At 40.8% G+C, this 24,463-nt stretch overlaps 1 protein-coding gene across 3 annotated transcripts in view; it reads left to right on the top strand.

The window, feature by feature from the left end:
- otofa (otoferlin a) overlaps window positions 1–24,463 on the top strand; it is a 335,468-nt gene that overhangs the window by 52,067 nt on the left and 258,938 nt on the right. For all 3 annotated transcript variants that reach the window (XM_080193269.1, XM_080193267.1, XM_080193268.1), the window contains exon 3: window positions 14,377–14,465. In XM_080193269.1, coding sequence (XP_080049395.1) covers window positions 14,377–14,465 — 89 coding nt within the window. The remainder of the gene's footprint in view (window positions 1–14,376; window positions 14,466–24,463) is intronic.

Consider the following 24,463-nt stretch of genomic DNA (forward strand, 5'->3'; position numbering starts at 1 on the left):
CAATGAAGCTGTTCCTGGCCTCACATCATTGTCAGAACTGGCATGGCCACAAGGTCCATGCTGATTCAGCAGCATTTCAACTGAGGGGTTCTTAGGAATAAAGCCGACAGCTGTAAAACTGAACACAAATCAGAGATAATTCATCACACATCTGAATAATCCCATTGCCACACAAAGGCGTGAAACATGAGGGGCAGGATTTTCCACTGCACTCACCTCAAAACCGGAAAATCCCACCCGAGGTCAATGGGTCTTTGTGTGGTCTGCGTCCCCCATCCCCTCCGCTATGATTCCCATGGCAGGTGGGATGGGAAAATTCCGGTGGAGGTTTCCATCACCACCATTGGGCCACACACTTCACAGACAGGGAGTCACATTAAGGCATGGTCTATCTCTCTCCCTCATTTCCCAGCACCTTCCTTCCTCTTCAGCCCAATCCATTAACACACAAAACTGGTCGATATCATCAAGCAATTCTATAGCAACAATATATATCAAATGAGAGAAAAGAGCTAACTTCATCCAATGGGACTAATGTCGTGGCAGCTGACATTCATGCCCACCTCTGTGTGATGGTCCCCATGTATGTGAAAATGGGGTGATGGCAACCTGCTCTATTGCATCTGCATCCAGCTGAGATGTCCTTGGCTTTCATTCTCATGTTGAAGGTGCACAAGGGGGCTCCATCATAGGTTGCTGTGCCTGCATTATTGTTTGGAGCAGCCTCTGCCACAGGACCTTGCAGCATGAATAGTTTTTCAGTTGGAGAAACCAAAGAGGTGAGATGATGCCAATGCCTCTGAGAGAAGCCCCCTCTCAACAGCCTCTTCAACTGCCTCATCCCTTTCATAGTACCCTTCAGTGCTGGATAAGGCCACCAACTGGGACTAGATTGGATAGATAGATGAAACTGGAATTGTTCTTTGTGAAAAGCTGGTTAAGAGGAGATTTGATAGTGGTGTTCAAAATCACAAAGAATTTGGAAAGAGTTTAGAGAGAAAGATATGTTCACATTGGCAGAATTGAGAACCAGAGGGCACTGATGTAAAGCGATTGGCATAAAAAACAAAGGCAACATGAGGAAAGACCTTTTTAAGTGGTGAACTGGACTGGATTACACTCAAAATATTTTGAACAGGAAACTACAGAAAGATAAATTTAATTAACGGTATATGCCGCAAGATGCCCCAATCCAGTAAGACCTGTGTTCAAGGTCATTTTCTATTGTAATGTGAACTAGTTATTGGAATTATGTGATTACCATTGTACGATAGTTATGATAGGAGATTTTCACCCATGCAATCAAATATTTTACTTTATTCCAGTTTGCAGGATCTAAATAGTACTTCTTGAGATTGTGGTTGAAGTAAACTCAATTGTATTTTTTGAACTGGATTGGATAATTATTTAATGAGATAAAATTGCAGGATTACAGGGAAAAGGCAGGACAATTTAGCCAAAGAGGTTGGTCTCAGAGAGCCAACACAACATGAAGGGCTGAATGGCCTTCTGCACTGTAACCATTCTATGATTTGCTGGCCTTTGACTCAGTTACTCACTGTGCAAACACATAGGGCCATCAGCCACAATGGTGGAATTATTTTCAAAGGATATTGCTCCCAAAAGACGTCTGACTTGAAACATGTTCCTCATAACATGTATTTTCTGGTGTTGAAAATGTCAGCAATCTAACCTCTCAGTTTGAGAATTAAATTCAATATACAAAATAAATGCAACAAACATCATGTCATGGACTGCTTTGGGACCCTCACTTTACCAAAAATATTTCAATGGCTTTTGAACTGGTTTTGTTTTGCTAATGGAAGTAGATAAATGATTTGCATTTCAAGCCCATTGCTACATGATTTTTTTTAATGTTCTTGAATTTTTAAATAGGCCAAAACCACTGGAAATACTGAATGTGAGAACTTGAAGAACATTCAATGGTTGTGCTTTATGGGTTGATATACTGACATTTATTCTGGTCACCTTTGTAGCTGATTTTTATTTGCTCTTTGTTTCTCTTGTATCTTATTTATTATTCATCTAAGTTCACACCTCAATCGGAGTTGAAGTGATGTGAAATTCGGTTTTCACCTTCATATCTCCCCTCTTGTGTGGCAGTGGTGACCTTGCACTGGAGCACTTTCCCTTGTTTCGTGCAAAGGTAGATTTTATTTTTCGAAGAGCAGTGGTAAATCCCAATGATCAATTCCAACCTTTTAAATGGATTCGACATTGACATGGTTCCATGCTATGTTGCTGTGATTTCGCCAGGGGATTTGCAGTTAGGGTTTTTATGCTCGTACGCTAAGAAACAAGAAAAGCTGCTGCATTGCACCTTGTGATAATAGCTGCAAGACCCATTAGCAAGTTATCTGGGTCAAAAACTGCATTGTTGTGGAGTATCTTCAAAGAATAATTGCAGCCCTGTTTGAACAAACTTTGATCAGGTATGTGTGCAGAGAGCATGACTCCAGCTTTGTTACTGCAATCATCTACTTGTCCTATTTAACAACATCACCAACAACAGTAACTTGCAGTTATATACCACCTTTAACATTCTTCAATATCCAAAGGTGCCTGCATTCTTTTTATGTACTGTGGAGTTTTTGGTGGGAACTAAAAATTACTATTGCATAACACCTAACAGCCTCATATACATAACTCTGTCTGGCATTAAACATTGAAACCTATTTAAAATGAACAATTAAACACTTCCATAAAGTAGCAGCAATTAATCTGAGGCAATTAATTAAACATTGCAATTTTATATTTCCCATCTTGAATTATTGATTAAACCTCTGAATTGTAATGTTGGATAGACATCCTGGAGTTTCACTGGCTTTAATCTTAGAGATTGAACAAATTACATCAAGTTTGTCTATCCTTGATGTTTTCTTATTCCTTTCTGTCAGGGAGAGTTAATGGGGGTAATTTTCAACTCATTGTTGAAGTGTAAAACTAATGTTGCCTGTTAGGTAGCCATTATAGAAATTGTTTGATATTTCTTTCCAATGATTTATGAAAATCATTGTAAGATTATTTGTTTTTTTTTATATCCTGTGTGCATGACAGAGTGAGTTGATGCAAATTGAACAAACCGCGGCTGACAATTAAATGATGAATTTCAATGCATTTGGCATATTGGTGTTTCTGATTAATGTGTGACTAATATGGGTGGAATTAAGCTGGAAAAGTAAGGGTATCCCAACAACCCATGCTGTTAATGCACAAATCAGCCAGCAAGTTCAAGCTGAGAGATTTGCTGAGTTATTAACCTCCAGAGCTTGTCAATTGACACTGTTCTGTCCTTCACCACTCAAATAGAATTTTGTCCTCAGAGTTCCCATTACTTTCATCAACTTGTTGAATCTGTGTATTGCTCAATTACCCCAAATATATGGATCATGTGGTTAGACCTGGAACTTAACAACGTGATCATTTGAATGCAATATCAATCAAATTTTCAGGCTCAGGAAGTAAACAATTTAAATCATTCAATCCCATTTATATTTGTAATAAATTGTTGACAGTTTTAAAAACAATCAATTTTTTTTATATTTTGTCATTTTTTTTCCTTTGTAACCTTTTTCTTTTCCCCCTTAATTCAATTTTTACTTCTCCCTATATATTTATCTTTCTGCATCTGATTTGACTCCAGTTTGGCTTCTTTTTCTATTGCTCCTTTGTTCTTTTTCAATCTTTAAAATTCATTTATTTATTAGTGTCACAAATCAGTTTACATTATCACTGCAATGAAATTATTGTGAAATATCTTTTAGTTGCCACACTCCTGCACCTGTTTGGGTACACTGAGGCCATTCAGCATGGCCAATGCACCTAACCAAGCACGTCTTTTGGACTGTGGGAGAAAACCAGAGCACCTAGAGGAAACCCACACAGACACGGGAAGAACATGCAGACTCTGCACAGACAGCGACCCAAGCCAGGAATCAAACTCGGGTCCCTGGTGCTGTGAGGCAGCAGTGCTAACCGAATTTATTACTTAACAAGATCCACTATTGGTCGCACTGGTCACAAAACTTCACAAGCACCTATTTTCCTCACATTTCCAGCAAAATATTTTGAGCAGGGAGGTGCAGAAAGATAAGTTTAATTAACAGTATATGCCACAAGATTCCCCAATCCAGCAAGATTTATGTTCAAAGTCATTTTCTGTTGTAATGCGAGTCAATCATTGGAATTGTGTGATTTCCATTGTACTATAGCTGATGGTACGAGTACACCCATGCAATCAATTATTTTACTTGATTCCGGTTTGCATTTTTATTGGGAACTATTTGATTTTGGATTCTGCGGTATTGCGTAAGTTAGCACTGGCCATCTTGCTGACCACTTCCAGTGCAACTCATGTGAATTTTAGCTGTTTGCATCCTATACTGCACCAAATCCCAATTGTCCGTCACCTCTATACTCACTGTCCCAAAGCTTCAAATTCAAAATTTTCATCATCATTTTTAAATCGCTTCATGGTTCTGCACTGACTTGTCACCTTCTTCTGCTCTGAAAAGCCCTGTTGCAAAATTTCCATTCTTCTAACTCTGGTCTCTTGAACATTCCTTCTGCCTATCACACCACCACTGGCAGCCATGTTACCAACCATCTGGTGCTTAGAGAATCCCTTCCAAAATCTCTCCACATCCCTCTTTTCCCTTAAGAGCTTCCAAAAACCCAACTTTTTGACTATTTCCTTTCAATCACTCTTTGGAAGATGTTTTTCTTTGGCTCAGTATCCATTTTTCCATTAGATTTGGGCAATGTATTTTGGTTTTTCTTCTATGTGAAAGGCATAGCTGCCCTTGTGATCATTGATTTTCAACTGGTCAGATAATGGGAAGGCAGTAATGCCACTTAACTTACTGTTCAGCTCAAAGATAAATTTGTGTGGCATCTTAGGTCTGCAATTGGAGCAATGATGCCAAGGTTATCTAAGTGATTAACAGGAGCAGTAGCTTCTATTTTGGCACAGAAACATATTTAGCTTCACAAATTGTAATAATATTTCTTTGTCATCAAAATCCTTAAGAGTTTGCAGTAAAATGGCATAAAACAATTAAACATTGATATTTATAGCAGTGAACAGTTTGAATCATAGAGTACTCCAACACGGAAAGGGAGCATTTGGATTATCATGCCTATACTGCTTATTGAAAGAATTATTTAATTAGTTCCAGTCCCCTGCTATTTTCCCATAGCATTGCAAATTTTTCTTCTTCAGTATTAATCCAATTCCTTTTTGAAAATTGTCATAGAATCTGCTTCCATTATCTTTTAGACAGTATATTCCAGATCATGACTACTTGTTGTTTAAATGTCTTCCCTCATTTCTCCTCTGGATCTATTAAAAATGACCTTAAATTTGTGCCTTCTCATTACCAAACTTAAAGATGTTGAAAACACTTCCTTCCCGATTGCCCTATCAAAATCCATGATTTTAAACAGCTCTATCAAAACTCCCCTCATCTTCTCAGCTCTAAACAGAAAAACCCTTTGCATCTGCCTAATTTACTGGTATGTTACTGTCACCCTGAAGCCTGTTACTATTCTTTTCACTCTTTACTCCATTTCAGCATTTGTGTCATCTGTAATTTTTGATCTGAAGCTTTGGGACTGGCTGCATCTTGGCCAAAGCATAGAAAAACATTGGAAAATACGTAGTAAATCTACAATACTTATTCAAAATTATCTAGTTATGATTATATATGTGTCCTTGCAGACAATAATTTATATACCTGATATATATACTTCAGGCATTTTGTGATTCCTTATGGTATACATAAGGCACACTGTGATCCCTATTCTAAACTTGTCTACTTTGTTTTAATAGTCTTCAAAGTCCAAGAGGTTTCTGTACCCCCTTCTACAGAGGTGTTGTCCGTTTGTTACACATAAGAACATAAGAACATAAGAAATAGGAGCAGGAGTAGGCCATCTAGCCCTTCGAGCCTGCCCCGCCATTCAATAAGATCATGGCTGATCTGTTGTGGCTCAGTTCCACTTTCCCGCCCTCTCCCCATAACCCTTAATCCCCTCTCTTATCAAGAACCCATCAACCCGCTTCTTAAAAATATTTAGCGAGGCAGCCTCCACCACTTCAACGGGCAGAGAATTCCAGAGATTCACCACCCTTTGAGTGAAGAAGTTCCTCCTCAACTCCGTTCTAAACCGCCTCCCCTTTATCTTGAGGCTGTGCCCCCTAGTCCTACTGTCTTTTTTGAGCGGGAAGAGTCTCTCCACCTCTATCCTATCCATCCCATTCATCATCTTATACGTCTCAATGAGATCTCCCCTCATTCTTCTAAACTCTAACGAGTACAAGCCTACATAGATATCTGCACATTGGAGTGAAGGGAGAGATATTCTAGAAAGGTCAAACTGGCTCCAGATTCAGTGAGGCCTCCCTAAGTGCCCTCCTACTCGCAGTTTATGATCAACATAGACTATCATAAGCTTATGCAAACTGCTGACAAGAGGAGGAAGCCCAGCTAGACTAATGCTGCATGTGGTGAGATGGCCAAAGAGATCAACAATGTGGGTGTAATGAGAAAGATTTGGTTCCAGTGCCACATGAAGTCAGCCAGTGTGGGTATGGCATTGGCATGAGCAATCTTGGTCTAGTGTACTATAGGTCTTGCTTGCAAATGTAGCAGTTAATTGAGGTTTGCTGCTCAAAGATACCAAAGATCCCACAAGGATACAGCTAACCTAGACCATGACATTGTGCATTTCAAGCAATGGTCTATCTATATAATGGGTGGTTGGTAGGATCCCCTTATATGCATGAGTATAAACTATCAATAGGTTTGATCCATTTGACACTGAATATGTGAGATGTAATTCCCCAACCATCTGTGAACACCTTAATATAATGATGTGCAGCAGGCTGTATTATCCCAATAAGATCTCCACAGACTGCCTGGAATGACCCAGTTGTGAAGAGGTTCAGGGCCACTGTGACCTTCAATGTGACAGCAATCAGGTGGTCCCCAACAAAAAGTTGGATGAGCATCTCTCAAAATGATTTCACAGGTAGCTAATTCTCTATCTGTATACTCTACCTGTATACTCCTTGGGCAGCATAACATCATCTGTGCCTCTGCTGAAGATCCCTGTGTTCCCCCTGTCCTTCTGGGTCTGGTATTGATCTATCTCTTTCCTCAAAACCACAGCATCCTCAGCCTCTCTATGTTCCTTTCTTCCTTTCACTTTCCTTCCTCCTCTTCCTAATCCTCCTCACTGGAGGCTCTGTTTCAACTGAAATCATTAATGACCATCTGTCTCAGAGACTTACACCCCTGTGGGTAATGGACAGGAGAAAAAAATAAAAAGATTCCTCTGAATCAGAGAAGAGTCCTCCTGATGAAACAATCTCTGAAGGGTTCCTCTGCTCATTGACACGAGCAATGTGTGCAGTCAATGAGGTGTTGACTGCAAAGCTGAGATTCTGGTTTCAGCTACAATTTTAATACTCACCAGTACAAGCTTTCTCATTAAAAAATGAATTCCTCACCTGTCAGCACTTTCACCCAGAAGGCAAGAACATATTATTGCTGGGTTGGCTCATTAATGACCTTAATTGCATGCTCAATTGCCAGTTGAATAATGTGACCAGGTTTCTGACTTTCTGACCTGCCCATGTACTATATTATCACAAACCAGTGTGAGGACATCAGAAATGGCACCAGTTGTCATCACACCCCATATTACACTTAACAAAACAATGAATGCTCAGCTCTGGAAATGTATTATTTAGCTCCTGTCTGAGATTACCTTGGACTCTAGGCATGGGACTCGGTTCTTAGACAGACTGTACACATATTCTGGTATCTGTTTAACAGACATTTATTAATACTACATCCAAACAGGTTACAGAATAGGCACATTGCTCTGAGGTAATGACTCCAAACTCTTGAATCCACTGCATGAGTAACCGTAGTACATCATCATCTACGATAGATATTAGCACATCCCATCTATTAAACCTTTATACTACGGGCTCTCTGCCACCACTGCCCTTCCTTCACAGTGCATAATGAAGGTAGCAGAAGACTGACGTGCCATCCAAGCATGTTATTTTCAAAGCATGCCCATACCCAACCTCATCTCCACAGAAGAGTGAAAATCCACGCCATATCTCTATCACTAACCTAAAATGAATGGATAGGGTCTTAGTTTAGCTTCTCATCCTGAAGACAGTGCTTGATGAGACTAGTGTTGTATGGATTAAAATTCAATGGAAATTGATTTGATTCCAAATCTTTCCAGTTCATGGTTTATCTAAATTAAATCATTTAATACCAAATCATGTTTCAGGATTGTAAGCTTACTGCATTTGTTTTTATTATTTGTATTGCATCATTTCGGGGTAGAAGTTAGATAAACAACACTTAGTGGTCTGAATTGATAAGATAACATTCAATATTTTTACATGCTATTTATCTTAACATTGAGGCATGTAAACATCTCCTTAAGTGTTGTTAAATGTGTTAAACTTGGGGAATGCTGCCAACATTAGTGCAAACACAAATTGATTAAGGCTTGCCTGAGGGAGAAGTTTGTACAATAATAACAGATGGCATGCAGCTCTACTAATATACGACAGAGCATTGGAGCTCAGAGCATATTCGAGAGAAATCTAGAATGCACAAAAGATGCAGAGTTACATATGTTAGTGCCCAAGGTAGGTAGCACAGATTGGATAGGTACTGGGGTTTTAAAAAGCCATTGGTGTAATTCAAGAAGAAATTAAATGCTATCATTGATTTTCATAGAGAAATTAGCTCAATAGGTAAATAAACAAATGGCTTTTCATTTATCTACATGAAACCTACTCCGATGTAGATGTTTACTATTTCCTTGGCACGTTTAAATGTGACAGTTGGTTGAATGGATGTGTATGGCATATAAGCGGCACTGTATTAGTGCAAAAGCTAGAATGGAGAACCAAGGGCATGGTTGAGGAAGAAGGCTTTGAGGAGGTATTGTGAATGCTGATATTGTGGAGAGAGGTAGAAAAACAGAAAGTTTCAGATGGCAGAATAATGGCTGGTGAAACATGAAATAAAGAATAAGGAAGAAAAAGAATGTGTACAGAGTCAGGGACCTGACTTCGATTCTGACCTTGGGTTACCACCGTCTGTGTAGGATTTGAACATTCTCCGTGTGCATGGATTTTCTTCAGGTACTCCAGTTTACTTCCACAGTCCAAAGTTGTGCAGATTAGGTGGATTGGCCATGGTAAATTATGCTTTAGTGTCCAAAGGTGTATAGGTTAGGAGATTAACTATGGTAGATATAAAAGTTACATATCTACCATATGAGATAGGGTAGGAAGGGAGGCAAAGAAGAGATGCTCTTTGGAGAGTTGGTGCACACTCAGTGGGCCAAATGGCCTCCTTCTTCACGGTAAGGATTCTACGATTCTATGGCACAAGGCAGGAAGATATGAAGTATCATCATGAGACAGGCAGGAAAGTGGAATTAAGACACAATCAGATCAGTCATGATCCTGTTGAATTGTTGAATTGCAGAGCAGGCTCCATGCACCAAGTGACCTACTACTAAAGCTCTTAGTTATTGTGGTCTTAGGATTTGATCCTTTGGAGTTTGAGTTTCTGTAAAATTAGTTGCTCTTATACCAGTACCAGCACAACTGGAGCACCTACTGGGATTGAACAGAAGAATTATCACAGGTCCATCCAAAGCAAGAAGGTAAATGGCATCCTTTGCATCAGTTAGCTGTAAGTGAACCAACTTTTGGAACATAGACTCTATATCTGCCTTATTACAGTTCATTGGCAGCACCAGAGACAGGAATTCCAGTGGATAAAGTCATTAGCAAGTCCCACATTTCTGTAACATCAGGGAAGGCTGTAGGAATCATTCACATGCCGCTAATCCTTCCAAGGCAATACATGATAGATGTGGAGGCGACTAAAACCACTGTAGCAAGGTTTCCCAGATTTTATACACCATATCCCTTGCAAAAAAGACCACAATTCTTCTTGCTTTCCTAATTACTTGCAATACTAACATCTTGTGATTCATGTACAATAACACCAAGATCTGCACTGCAACGTTCTGCAGTCATTCCCCATTGAATATTTTGCTTTCAATTCTTCACTCCCAAGTGGACAACCACACAGTTTCCCTTATTGCCCACCATCTGACAATTTGTTGACCACCTACTTAACGTATCTAGACCCTTCTGCCAATTCTTCGTATGCTCCTCACAACTTGCTTTCTTACCAATCTTTATTTACAAATTTGTTTACATGCAGTTGGTCCAGGTTAATAGAGATCAGAAATAGTTACAGATCTCTGTGGCACTTCACTAGTTAGAGCTTGCCATTCTGAAACTGACCCATTTACCCCAAATCTCTCTTGCTTGTTCATTAGCCAGTCTGCTATACATGCTAATATGACCAACCCAGCACCATAAGTTTTTATCTTGTGCAGTAACCTTTTAGGTGACACCACATTTGATAATATATAATATATTTGAGCTGTTTCCATGCTGTAAATCTCTATGACTCTTACTGAATGTTTTTTGGACATGCAAACGCACATCATCACTAATAAATTTATCGAACACGATTTCCATTTCATAAAATCATGTTGATTTTGCCTGATTGTATTATGATTTTCCAAATGTCCTATTACTACCTATTTAATAATATATTCGAGTAGTTTCCCACTGACAGACGTTAGACTAACTGGCCTATAGTTTCCTGCTTTTTGTCTCTTTCTTGAATAGAAGTGCTATATTTGCAGTTTTCTGATCTGTTGGGAACTTTCCAGGATCCAGGAATTTCAGAAGATAGCAACTAATACAAGCATTAAATCTACAGTCACTTCTTTTAAGGCCATAAGATGCTGGCTATCGTGTCCAGGACACCTATCAGCTTCAAGTTACCTTTGCTATTTGTATTATTGTTTCTCTAGTGATTGCTTTAAGTTCCTCCTTTTTGTCCCTTGATTTTCTATTATTCTTGGGATACATTGTGTGTTGTCTACTGTGAAAACAAATCCAAAATATTCGTTCGAAGCCTCTGCCAACATCAATTTCACAGTCTCACACACTCATGGAGTCCCAGGCTCACCACACAGACTCCCACCGACTATGGCAAGGTTGGCAAGACATTGCAGGCTACAAGATGAAGGCATGTAGAATCACCTGCACCAACATACCCCTCCCTGATGAGACATCCTATGCCCATTTTGAGCAAGAGATGTCACCATCGCAGACATCAGATCAGCTTTCTCAAAAGTCAACCCACAAAATGTGACTGGCCCGGAAGAGGTACCCAGACGAGCACTCAGCTCCAGCGTGGGCCAGCTGGCGCGAGTATTCACAGACATCTTTTACCTCTCTGTACACCAGTCTGAAGTCCCTATCTGCTTCAAGATGACTATCATCCTGGCACCAAAGAAAAGCCAAGCAGCCTGCCTTAATGACTATCATCCAATGGCTCTGACATCCATCATTACGAAGTGCTTCGAAAGGTTCGTCATGGCATGAATCAATTCCGACCTATGTCAGACTCCAATTTATTGACTACAGCTCAGCCTTCAACACCATTATTTCCACAAAACTCATCTCCAAACTCCGTGGCTTGGGGCTCGGCTCCTCCCTCTGCGACAGGATCCTGAATTTCTTAATCCACAGGCGGCAGTCAATAAGGACAGGCAACAACACTTCCTCCATGATCATCCTCAACACTGGTACCCCACAAGGCTGTGTCCTCAGCCTCTCACTATACTTCTTATATACCTATGCTTGTGTGGCCAAATTCCCCTCCAAATTGATTTTCAAGTTTGCTGATGTCATCACCATAGTGGGTCAAATCTCAAACAATGATGAGACAGAGTACTGAAAAAAGTCAGGAATCATAGTGGACGACATGCCCATCTATATCAATGGAGATGCAGTGGAAATGGTCAAGAGTTTCAACTTTCTAGGTGTCCAAATCACTAACAACCTGTCCTAACCCTCCACACTGCTCTATTATTAAGAAAGCCCATTTTACTTTCTCAGGAGGCTAAGGAAATTTGGCATATCTGCTGCGACTCTCACCAACATTTACAGACACACCATAAAAAGCATTCTTTCGGATTGTATCACAGCTTGGTATGACCCCTGCTCTGTCAAAGACCACAGGAAACTACAAAGGGTGGTGAACAAAGCCCAGTCCATTTCCTATCCATCAACTCCGTCTACACTTCTTGCTGCCTCAGAAAAGCAGCCAGCATAATCAAGGATCCCATGCACGCCGGGCATTCTCTCTTCCACCTTCTTCCACCAGGAAAAAGATACAAAAGTCTGAGGTCATGTATCAACCAACTCAAGAACAGCTCCTTCCCTACTGTCATCAGTCCTTTGAATGAAGCTACCTCATATTAAGTTGATCTTTCTCTACGCCCTAGCTATAACTATAACGCTACATTCTGCACTCTCTCCTTTCTTTCTGTATGTACCGTATGTTTTATTTATATAGCATGCAAGAAATAATTCTTCTCACTGTATACTAATACACATGACAATAATAAATCAAATTCTAAGGGACCAGTGCACCCTTTAGCCATTCTTTTCTTACTTATACACTTATAGAAGATTTTACTCCCCATTACTATATTTCTTGTTAGTTTTCTCTCACACTCCATACTCTTCTTTATTAATTGTTAGTCATCCTCTGCCATTCATTGCCACCTTTGACCCTCACAGCAATTTTATACCATCCTTAACTTTGTACGCATCCTTTCCTTAGAATCTTCTTCAATGAAAATATATCCACATAGGGAATTATGATATATCTCCTTCAATGTTTGCCATTGCTTCTTTACCTTCTTACTTCTTAACCTATTCAGCTAGTCCATTTCAGCCAACTCTGTTTTCATACCCTTGTAAGTTTTAGATACTAGTTATTGATCCACATTTTATGATCATTCTTGCCGAGAGGATCTTTTACTATAAGGTCTTGAGGTCTTGAATTAATTCTTCTCATCACAGATTATAATGCATGTTCCCACTATGACGGTGTCAGGTGGCCTTATGTTATTGGCTAAATGGAGGTGGTCAATTAAGTGCTGCTTCCACATTTGCCATTCATTTAAAGATCATGAGTGGGATATCAAGACAGGAAGCCCAATCAAAAGCTTTGATATTCTGCACAATCAGTAGCCACACTTGTAGAAGTGGGTGCTGCCGAGTGAGACAGATGAACGAGAGGGTGTCACAAAAAGGAGACATTTTCTGCAACAGTCTAAAAAATTTTAAATTATAGGCAGGCCATTAGTGTGGCAGAGGAGCACTTCCATAGGATGATTCGTGACCATGACTGTAGTTCTTTCATTCAGATGATTACAAGTTAGAACAATAATAAGACCCACCATCCTGCCATTGGGAGGATGTCTCCATTTACTTGCAGGGTTCCAGTACAATCAGGAGACCCATCTACTTTATAATCATGCCAACTGTGCCATAACCACACCCCAATTGGCCACTTAATCAGCCATAATAGGGTGCCCTGCTGCTGGGCAGGTAGCTTCTGCTGCATTGACCTTGCTTCCAGCAAGATTTTTCAGAAGCAGGACCACGTCAGATAGCTGACCTGACACACTCGTGCAAAGCTTTCTCTCAATCCCACTTTCTAAGCTTTGACAAAGAGTCATCTAGACTCAAAACGTCAGCTCTTTTCTCTCCTTACAGATGCTGCCAGATCTGCTGAGATTTTCTAACATTTTCTCTTTTGGTTTTAGATTCCAGCATGTGCAGTAATTTGCTTTTACCCACTTTCTAACCCCCTCCATATGGCCAAGAAGACCCTGCCTAGAGATTGGCTGATGCACAATACTGTGCCATTTTCTGGAACATAACTTTTGCTTGTTCACTTCTACAATTCCAGCCTATTTGTAATAAAAGCAGAAAATCTGGAAATACTCAGCAGGTCAGGCAGCATTTAAAGAGCAAATATAGAGTTACGGTTTGGTTCTATGACATTTCCTCCTTACAGATGAAGATGGACCTGAAAAGGTGTATTGAGAGATTCAAAGAGAACACAGAAGAAAGAAAATTTAAAATTGGCACAGTTACATTCATTACAGTTAGCTATTTAAAAAAGTGGGCAACTTTCCAATCTATCTTCTCTTTTTTCATTCTGCCTATATTTTATAGCACTTTGGAAGTGAGGCAGATTGAGCATTTATCATGTGCCATAACCTTGTCTTCAGTTAATGAAAATGCTGGATTTTAATTAAGAGTAATCTAATGCTCATCATTTTCCTTTCATACCCAGGTTAATGGAAATATTCTGACAAGCCATGCTGATTCTATTCCCTCTATTTATCTTACAGACTTTTCGGTGGCCTATTGCCAGTAACATTGATGGAAATGAGATGTTGGAGATTCAAGTTTACAACTACAGCAAAGTCTTTACAAATAGGTAAGGCAGTGCATTCTATTAATCCACATTAATTCACAAGGTTTGACGTTTATTGGATCAATTTGGTTTTCATTCAAAGATCAATTGTCAGACAGTCAACAAGCAGGATTGTCAAGTATGTTCACTCATGACATAAAATATTTACAGAATTGTTCAATGTTTTGTTAGTTCCTCCATTTGTAAATTTTGAAATCATAATAGTAATCATTGATTTTGAATCAAATTATGGATTATAAACACACACTCAAGTTATTTTTAAATTCTTTCACGGGATGTCACTCACTAGGCCTGCATTTGTTGCCATCCCTGTTGTCCTTGAGAACTGCTGCAGTCCATGTGGTGCAGGTATACCCACAGTGCCGACAGAAAGCGAGATCCAGGAATTTGACCCAGCACTGGTGGAGGAATAATGATATAATCCTAAGTCAGGATGATATGTGCCTTGAAGGGGAGCATTCAGGTATTGGTGTTCCCATGCATCTGCTGCCCTTGTTCTTTTAGATGCAGAGATCATAGGTTTGGGAGGTATTGTCAAAGAAGGTTTGACAAGTTGCTGCAGCATTTTGTGGATGATACACACTGCTGCCCCTGTGTATTAGTGAAGGGAGTGAATGTTAAGGTAGTGGTTGGGCTTCATGAGTGTTGTTGGTGCTGCATTCATCCAGACAAATGAAGAGTATTCCATCGCACTTGTGACTTGAGCCTTGTAGGTGGTGGATAGGCTTTAGAGAGTCAGGAGGTGAATTACTCTCCATAGAATTCCCAGCGTATGACCTGCTCTTGTAGCCAGAGTAATCATATGGCTGGTCCAGTTCAGTTTCTTGTCAATGGTAACCTCCAGGTTGATTATGGTGGGGGAATTTACTGATGGTCATATTGCTGAATGTCAAGGGCAGATGGTTTGATTCTCTCTTATTAAAGGTGATCATTGCCCAGCACAAGCAGCACAAATGGTATCTGCCAGTTGTCAGCCCAAACCTGAAGGTCGTCTACATCTTGCTGCATATAGACACAGACTGTTTGAGTATCTGAGGAGTTGTGAATAGTGCTGAACATCTTTCCTTATGATGGTGGAAAGGTCATAGACTAAGCAGCTGAAGATATTTGAGCCCAGGAAATCACCCTGGGAAACTCCTGTATTGAGATTTCTGAGATCTCAATAATGTAATAAGTCTCTGGAGGCAGAAGTCCCTTCACCAAAATCCCTTTATTTACAATTCCAGCAGCAGTACACAGGATGCTATTAGTCAGCAGCCCACCTTCAGGAGTGCAAGAGGAACTGACAACCCCAGCTAAATGCAGGAAAAAGATTCCCTGATTGGCCCTTCAGTTGACTTCTTAAATCAGAGAGTTCATATTCCAATTGGCCAAACCCAGTGGCCCGATTGAAGTCATTGCTAATAACTATAACCATCTTCCTTTGCACAAGGTCTGACTCCAGCCAGTGGAGATTCTTCCTTTGATTTCCACTGACTTCACTTTCCTGAAGGCTCCTTGACGCCACGCTCAGTTAAACATTCCTGTGTTAGCAAAGGCGGTGGTAACCTGTAAAACTGTGATGATAATTACATCTGATATCCCCTGCTGAAAAAGGGTGATTAGGTTAGCTAGGAAACCTTTAAAATTCCTGGCCCTACATATCACTTCTGTGTTTCATAAAATCTGAATCTATTCAGTTTTGCAATATTGTATATCTAGTATTAGACTGCAGAAAAATTGTTTATTTTACCCCTGGGCATACGTTTTAATTTCGGTCCCTTGGTGCAGGGCTTTGAATACCAAGTTTGCATATGAAGTACTCAGATGTTAGCCTAATTTGCAGATCCAGAATGTTCAATTCATTCATTTCACATTCACCTAAACATTAGAATGTGCTCCTGCAGCACAATTAGTCTGTGCTGGGAGTGCTAAAGATGAAAGTTAACTTTCACTATGCATTTCAAAGCTACGCGTAAAACCTAATGAGAAAGGCTTTCTGCATTAGTGTTCATCCTTTCCAGCTTCAAAGAGATAACACTGAAATTACTCATGAGAAAGATTGTAATTTCAAAGAGTAACACCAGATTTTTAAATACTGAAGCCAGGTTCCTTTCTTATGTCAGTAACATGAGAACAGTAGTCATTGCATAATATTCAATATTAATTAAAAACTTCTTGGACGATACCATTGTCAAGTATCAAATAAAGGGCATTTTTGCACCGACCTTCATCATCAGTAAGAATGGCGATACAGATGCAGAATCTTATGGAAGTCAGGAAACAAGATTCACGTTAGTGCAATCTCTTTCCTGATTTTTCCCGGTGATGTAGCAATGTTCCTGCCCACAAAGTGCAGGAACATCATTTAAATATATTTTAATGGGTTTACATATTATTATTGGATCTCCACGCCACATGAACCCTCTTACTGAATGGCTCTAGGGAAATAGTTGACGGGTTCTGTCCAAAGTCACTATAGACTATAGCCTCTGGGGGGGAGGGGAACATGCATGGTCACTCCTCCCTGGCAGAGGTGCCAACCCATACTGGGACACTGATGGGGTGGACCCTCTTGGATGCCTAATTGGTGGGGTTGGGCTTCCGTTATGTGTGATGGGGTGGGAAGAGCACCGAGGTCTTTGAAGGAGGGGTGCGGGAGGAGGAGGCTTGGCAGTGAAGGGGTGCAGCTGGCATGAGGGAAAAGGCACTGGAGGGTGCAAGCATAAGGGGTGGAGCTTGCAGTGATGGGAATGGAGCAAGCTTTGGGGGCAGAGCGACGACAATATTGTTACAGTGTTTGTGTGAGTGTTAGAGAAAGAGAGCCCCCATAATTATGCAGAGGGGGTGGAAAGAGTTTACGATAATAATTCTTATTGGGGTGCCCTTTAAAGATAGCGCCCTGATCTTTCTGGAAGCTCCACCCCACCAGTGATGACATAAACCACGCCTCCGATTTTTCTTTTGTCAGAGAGCCAGAAAATCTGATCCAAAAACTCAGCAGTGTAGTTTTCAGTCTGAACCTGACACAACTATAGAAAACTTCCATCCAATGTTTTCCTGTCTTTACAACTGTTTCCCAAAGTAGGTTGTGATCTATGACCATGGAGGAAATGACATGACAGAACATAAGAACATAAGAACATAAGAAATAGGAGCAGGTGTAGGCCATCTAGCCCTTCGAGCCTGCCCTGCCATTCAATAAGATCATGGCTGATCTGTCGTGGCTCAGTTCCACATTCCCGCCCTCTCCCCATAACCCTTAATCCCCTCTCTTATCAAGAACCCATCAACCCGCTTCTTAAAAATATTTAGCGAGGCAGCCTCCACCACTTCAACAGGCAGAGAATTCCAGAGATTCACCACCCTTTGAGTGAAGAAGTTCCTCCTCAACTCCGTTCTAAACCGTCCCCCCTTTATCTTGAGGCTGTGCCCCCTAGTCCTACTATCCTTTCTGAGCGGGAAGAGTCTCTCCACCTCTATCCTATCGATCCCATTCATCATCTTATACGTCTCAATGAGATCTCCCCTCATTCTTCTAAACTCTAACGAGTACAAGCCTAGTTTATTCAGCCTCTCCTCATAGCTCAACCCCCTCAACTCCGGCATCAGCCTAGTAAACCTCCTCTGCACTCCCTCCAAGGCCAAAATATCCTTGTGTAAGTACGGCGCCCAAAACTGCACACAGTACTCCAGCTGCGGCCTCACCAATGCCCTATACAGCCGCAGCAAGACCTCCCTACTTTTATATTCAATCCCCCTCGCTATGAAGGCCAGCATCCCATTCGCCTTCCTGACCACCTGCTGCACCTGCAAGCTGGGTTTTTGCGACTCATGCACAAGGACCCCAAGGTCCCTCTGCACCGTCGCCTGCTGCAGTTTTTCACCACGTAAGTAATAATCCTTCCTACCATTATTCCTACCAAAGTGGACCACCTCGCACTTGCCAACATTAAATTCCATTTGCCATTTCCTGGCCCATTCGCCCAGCCTATCTAGATCCTTCTGTAGACTCTCCACACCCTCCGCACAATTTGCCGTTCCACCAATCTTGGTGTCATCAGCAAATTTCGACACCCTACACTCGGTTCCCTCCTCCAGATCATCTATATAAATGGTAAATAGCTGAGGCCCCAGCACCGACCCCTGGGGCACTCCACTAGTCACCATCCGCCAATCTGAATAGCACCCATTGACCCCCACTCTCTGCCTCCTATTTGACAACCAATCCTCTACCCCCAACTCCATGTCCCCTGACCTTCTGCAAGACAGGATTGAGGATATTATATGCTGTTCCTGTTATTAATCTTGATACAGCCAGGTTAGGCTTGTTGATTCTAACATTGTTTAAATATAATCAGGGTATGCTGGATATTCATCACCCTGATGGGTTCTTCTTGAATTGCATGGAAAACATGACTTTTTTTTAATTTTGTTTCTTCTAAGCAAGTATCCAACACAGCATTTAGTTAAGCAATTCCAAATTCTAACCTCTTTTAAGGAAGAATCTTTGCACACAAACTATTTGCCTGCTTGAGAATATTTTCTGGATGAATGCCTGAAACTAAAATGTTTTATAGGGCCTTCTTTTTTGGATTTGTGCTCATTTGGCTAGTAAAATATCCAAATTCTATCACACAGAGGATATAGGACATGCTTAGAGATAATTTCAGCTGTTTTCATGAGTCATCGTCTAAGCATTTATTGTAACAGCAGAATAGAAAATTGAATAGATTTTAGGAACATCTATCACGATCTGAAATGTTTGAGGAGAATGACAGGCGCAATCTGCAAATGTGCCACAGTGCGGATCATTTTAACCTAAATTGTTGGGGAAGAAAATGAAGAGATTGGGCGGATACCACACCCAAGATGTATCCTCACTGATTTTATAATAACACCAGTATTGCGCTCAATCCTGTTATTTTCTGGATGAATTTGTTGAATTAATATTACCCCCAGTGTATCTTTGTTACAGTTATTCCTTAATATAAACTGAGATTCAATACATGATTGAAATGTGCAGATACTTCCCAAATCAGCAGGAAACCCCAGGATTTGTTTTAGTACTTCTGGTTTGCCAACTAGAGCTTTATACTTGAGTGAATTAAATATATTTGAAGCTAAAACTGATAAGTCTTGCGAGATATAATCATGTCAAATATCACAAATACTATTATCTAACTATATCATCAGTACCTTGAAAAAAGCTGTTTTTAGTATAGTTAAAAAGTTCACCATGCATGTACATCGAAAAGGAACTCAAAAGCCCATTGATTACCATACAGAGCTAATGAACTCCAGTGGCTGCATTAGGACAGCATCACTTCCTCAACCTTTATCCATAAATGTTCGTTTAGAATTGAAGCCAATATCAATGAAGGTTTGGTTAAATTAAGGCTAAAAAGGCAGGTATGGAACGTCTCTCCCTTGTAATTCTGCTTTTTATTAATGGATTAGACATAGGCTGTGTGATACTATTAGTTAATGCATTATTGAAGACCATTGTCTTAGTAAGTATATTTGTCAATGTAAAGTGAACAACACATTTCTTGCAAATATTGAACATGCAATTTTGACCCAATAGTTTCAGAATAAGCAAATAACCCAACAAAGTTGATTTATCACATTAGTGAAGCCAATAACCTAGTTTGGAGGGCCCCACTTCTGCTATTTAGTGGCACGACAGTCATAAATCTGCCGTCTCTACTCAGTGTAATACTGAGAGGGACAGGAAAGTGGGGACTACTGTTGTAGTGACTTCCCAGTGGCCTCCTCCATACTTAGGCCTGCTCTCTCTCTCTGGCACCACTAGCAAAGTTAGAATAGCTACAGCTCCGAACAGGCCAAATGGAGTCCCTATCTGAAGGTGGGGCCATGACATATTCTAATTTGCGTCTCTTTGGCAGACTTTAAGGCCAGAGAATCTTTAATGTTTCAAAACAAAATATCCAATTGAACAAGCAAAATACATCTATATAGATATGTAAAGTTTACACAAAATTTCTCTCAATATTTTGATTCGCAAGCAGAAAGGGGAAAATAAGTGATTAATCTTTCTTCAATCTTCATCCATGAATGTTCATTTAGAATTGAAGCTAATATCAACAGAGCTTTAGCTGAGTTGTGGAAAAAGATAGGTTGGAAATTTCATTCCCTAATGGCAAGTAATGGGGCAAGTTTTTGAAAAACAGCTCTCAACATAAAGGACATAGCTTTTCAAAATAGTACCATGCGATGTGTTCATTTTAAGAACGATAACTTTGTGGAAGAATAATATAAGCTTGAATATATCCTGCTATAAATTGCACAGAATATGGAGCCCCTCCAAATGACACAGATCATGAATAATCTTGTTCCAACATATTCAAGGCCTCAAAGGTTTCCTTAAATGGAAAGCATTCTTAATGCCATGACCTCTTTCATCGTATAATTAATTTGGTCCTTGAACCTAATAATATAGGTTGGACCACAGGAAGGGAATAACAAAAGATCAGAATTGAGCACTGCCTGGGTGTAAAAAAAAATTCTCCTTTTCCAATGTATCCTTCTACATTTTGTCTTTCATTCGAACTACTTAAATGAGCGCTAATAAGGTTCCTTAATAAACTTGGAATCAGTGAACATGAAAACAATCAATGCAACATATCCCAATCAGACGAAGTAATTCTTAGACTTTGCCTGGAATGGAGGCAGCAACATACATTCTGGGATGTTTCCCTGAGGCACAACTGACACAATATTATATCCCTGATTCAAACCACCTCTCAAGAGAAGGCAATAAACACATGCCAAGTGGAAATAAGTCAACAGTGCCTTATCACTAGAATCCAGGCAATGATAATAATCACAACTAAAAAATCCATTAGCCAATGCAAAGGAATGATGTCCCTAAACATCCCAGTTGAACCCTGTATCTCAGAAAAATTTAAGATCTGTATAATTATTAATGGCCACAACATCATGGACTGCCTGCTTAAGATTTTCCACAATAGGAAGTACTCAATCATGGAATTAGTCTGAACAATTAAACAAATTGTTCCAATTATAATCTGGATATTTTCCTTGGGTTATGCAGAACATTGACAGAACTAACAAGTAACCTTCTATTAAAATGTACAAAATCAATGTCTTTATGTAAATTCCCCAAAAAATTATTGAAAAGCCTAAAACTGAATAAGATGTAAGTAACTATGGATGAATATTCTTGGGGTTTGCATTGTTACTATTTATCTTCAGGAAATTGAATAAGTGAAATAAACATTTGATTTGGTAGTTTAGGGTTTCTATAGCAATATAATATGAATTGGATTTTTTTTTACACATACTCTTATGTGCTTCTCCAGTCTTTCTGAAAGCATTTTTCAAGGAAAGGTCAGTTACAATTAAATTACACAGCCACTTTATTTCACAGAGATCAAGGCAACATGCAGGGAGAGTAACAAAGCAAATTCCACCAAACTCACTTTGCTCTTCAAAAAAATTAGACCCTAACCCTTCCATGGAGGAGGTGGTGATGTAGTGGTAATGTAGCTGGACTAGTAACCCAGAGACCCAGCATAATATTCTGAGGACCCGGGTTCAAATCCCATTATGACAGATGGTGGAATTTGAATTCAATAAAAACAAACCTGGAATTAAGTGTCAATTGATGACCATGAAACAATTATTGTAAAAACCCACCTGGTTCACTCATCCCTTTTAAGAAAGGAACTCTGCCATCCTTACCTGGTTTCACCTACATGTGACTCCAGACCACAACAATATTAAATACCCTCTAAAATGCCAAACAAGCCATTCAGTTCAAGGGCAATTAGGGATCAGCGATAAACACTGACCCAGCCAGTAATGTCCACAACCCATGAATTTATTTAAAAAACATGCTTATTTGCACGTGCCTTTCACTCTAGATAACGCCTAACTGTTAGATCTGACCTCCTCTATTGTTAGCTTCCTGTTCTAGGCGAAGAATGTAGTCCTTCTTTGCAAAATCTGAATGTAATGGGTTATGGGTTTTCCTCCCTTTTGCAGTTAATCCTAACTGCATAAAAAGAGTCAAAGTGCATTCATCAGCTTCCGTGATACCAATTTACTAACAATTTACTCATCAAACAAACATAAGAACATAAGAACATAAGAAATAGGAGCAGGAGTAGGCCATCTAGCCCTTCGAGCCTGCCCCGCCATTCAATAAGATCATGGCTGATCTGTCGCTGCTCAGTTCCACTTTCCCGCTTTCTCCCCATAACCCTTAATCCCCTCTCTTATCAAAAACCCATCAACCCGCGTCTTAAAAATATTTAGCGAGGCAGCCTCCACCACTTCAACGGGCAGAGAATTCCAGAGATTCACCACCCTTTGAGTGAAGAAGTTCCTCCTCAACTCCGTTCTAAACTGCCCCCCCTTTATCTTGAGGCTGTGCCCCCTAGTCCTACTGTCTTTTTTGAGCGGGAAGAGTCTCTCCACCTCTATCCTATCCATCCCATTCATCATCTTATACATCTCAATGAGATCTCCCCTCATTCTTCTAAATCTAACGAGTACAAGCCCAGTTTATTCAGCCTCTCCTCATAGCTCAACCCCTCAACTCCGGTATCAGCCTAGTAAACCTCCTCTGCACTCCCTCCAAGGCCAAAATATCCTTGCGTAAGTGCGGCACCCAAAACTGCACACAGTACTCCAGCTGCGGCCTCACCAATGCCCTATACAGCTGCAGCAAGACCTCCCTACTTTTATATTCAATCCCCCCGCTATGAAGGCCAGCATCCCATTTGCCCTCCTGACCACCTGCTGCACCTGCAAGCTGGGTTTTTGCAACTCATGCACAAGGACCCCGAGGTCCCTCTGCACCATCGCCTGCTGCAGTTTTTCGCCCCGTAAGTAATAGTCCTTCCTACCATTCTTCCTACCAAAGTGGACCACCTCACACTTGACCAACGGCTTCTTCAGTTGTGCAATTCCACCAACCATATCCCGTAACCCCTGGGTTCCAGGGCAGTGCACCTGACGGCTACTCCAAAGATCATTTGGTGAATCCCACCAGAAGCCTCGAGTAAGGATTGTATGGCAATTATCCTCCAATTTCACACTGGACACACCGCCACTCCAGACCTCGCATCCCCCCCCCACCCCCACCAACCCCACCATGGGTTACCCCAAATACCTCTCATCCACCAACTACCCACTAACATCTCCTTGGGATGCCCCTAACTCCTGACCTGCACAGGAGACCCAGACTGTACATCCCCACCCCTTGACTGCACCCCATCCCCAACTGCACTGTCCCCAAATACCCAAAACCCCATGACCCCCATTGCCCTCTCAACAGTCCCCAACCATCCAAACACCCTCAAGCACCCAACCACCCAAGACCCCACCAACCCTCACACTGACTATTGGCCACCTGACACCACCAGCCCCCACCACACGACCAGCCCTCCAATCTGACCGCCTGACATTTCCTGGACCACTTAATCCACCCTGCACCACCCACCCCTATCCGCACCACCCCCCCCCCCCCCCCCCCCCCCCCCACCTCACTCCTTCCGCATTTCCTATCCCATTCCATTACAAACCAACATCTCTCTGGCTTGAAATTGACTGGACTTTTTCCTTACCTGACTTACCACTGCTAGTAAATGGGAGTGTGGCTTCCTCACCTGGGTATCTGCAGTCCTTGCCTGAAGGCCTCAGGAGTGCACTGCACTGTACAATTCTCACCCAGCCTTAGTTGAAAGGTCAAGTGAGAAAGGATTAGTTGGATTTCCAGGTAACAAAGTAGGAGTAGAGTGGTAATCCAACTTTGATTGCCATTCCTTGGACATTCAGGGCCAGAGAAACTATATTCTATTTTATACACAAGAAGATATTACTTTTAATAATTTAATCCAGTGCCTGCAGAATTTATCATGACACATATGTATAAGGCAGCTTTCCTACAGGAAGACAAAGCTATCCCCTGCAACAGATGACCAGTCTACTTATTCTGATATTGCTTCAAGGATTTGAGTTTCTTGGTATAA

Source organism: Carcharhinus amblyrhynchos, chromosome 7, assembly GCF_965287045.1.
Source record: "Carcharhinus amblyrhynchos chromosome 7, sCarAmb.v2.hapA, whole genome shotgun sequence".
Classification (NCBI taxonomy): domain Eukaryota; kingdom Metazoa; phylum Chordata; class Chondrichthyes; order Carcharhiniformes; family Carcharhinidae; genus Carcharhinus; species Carcharhinus amblyrhynchos.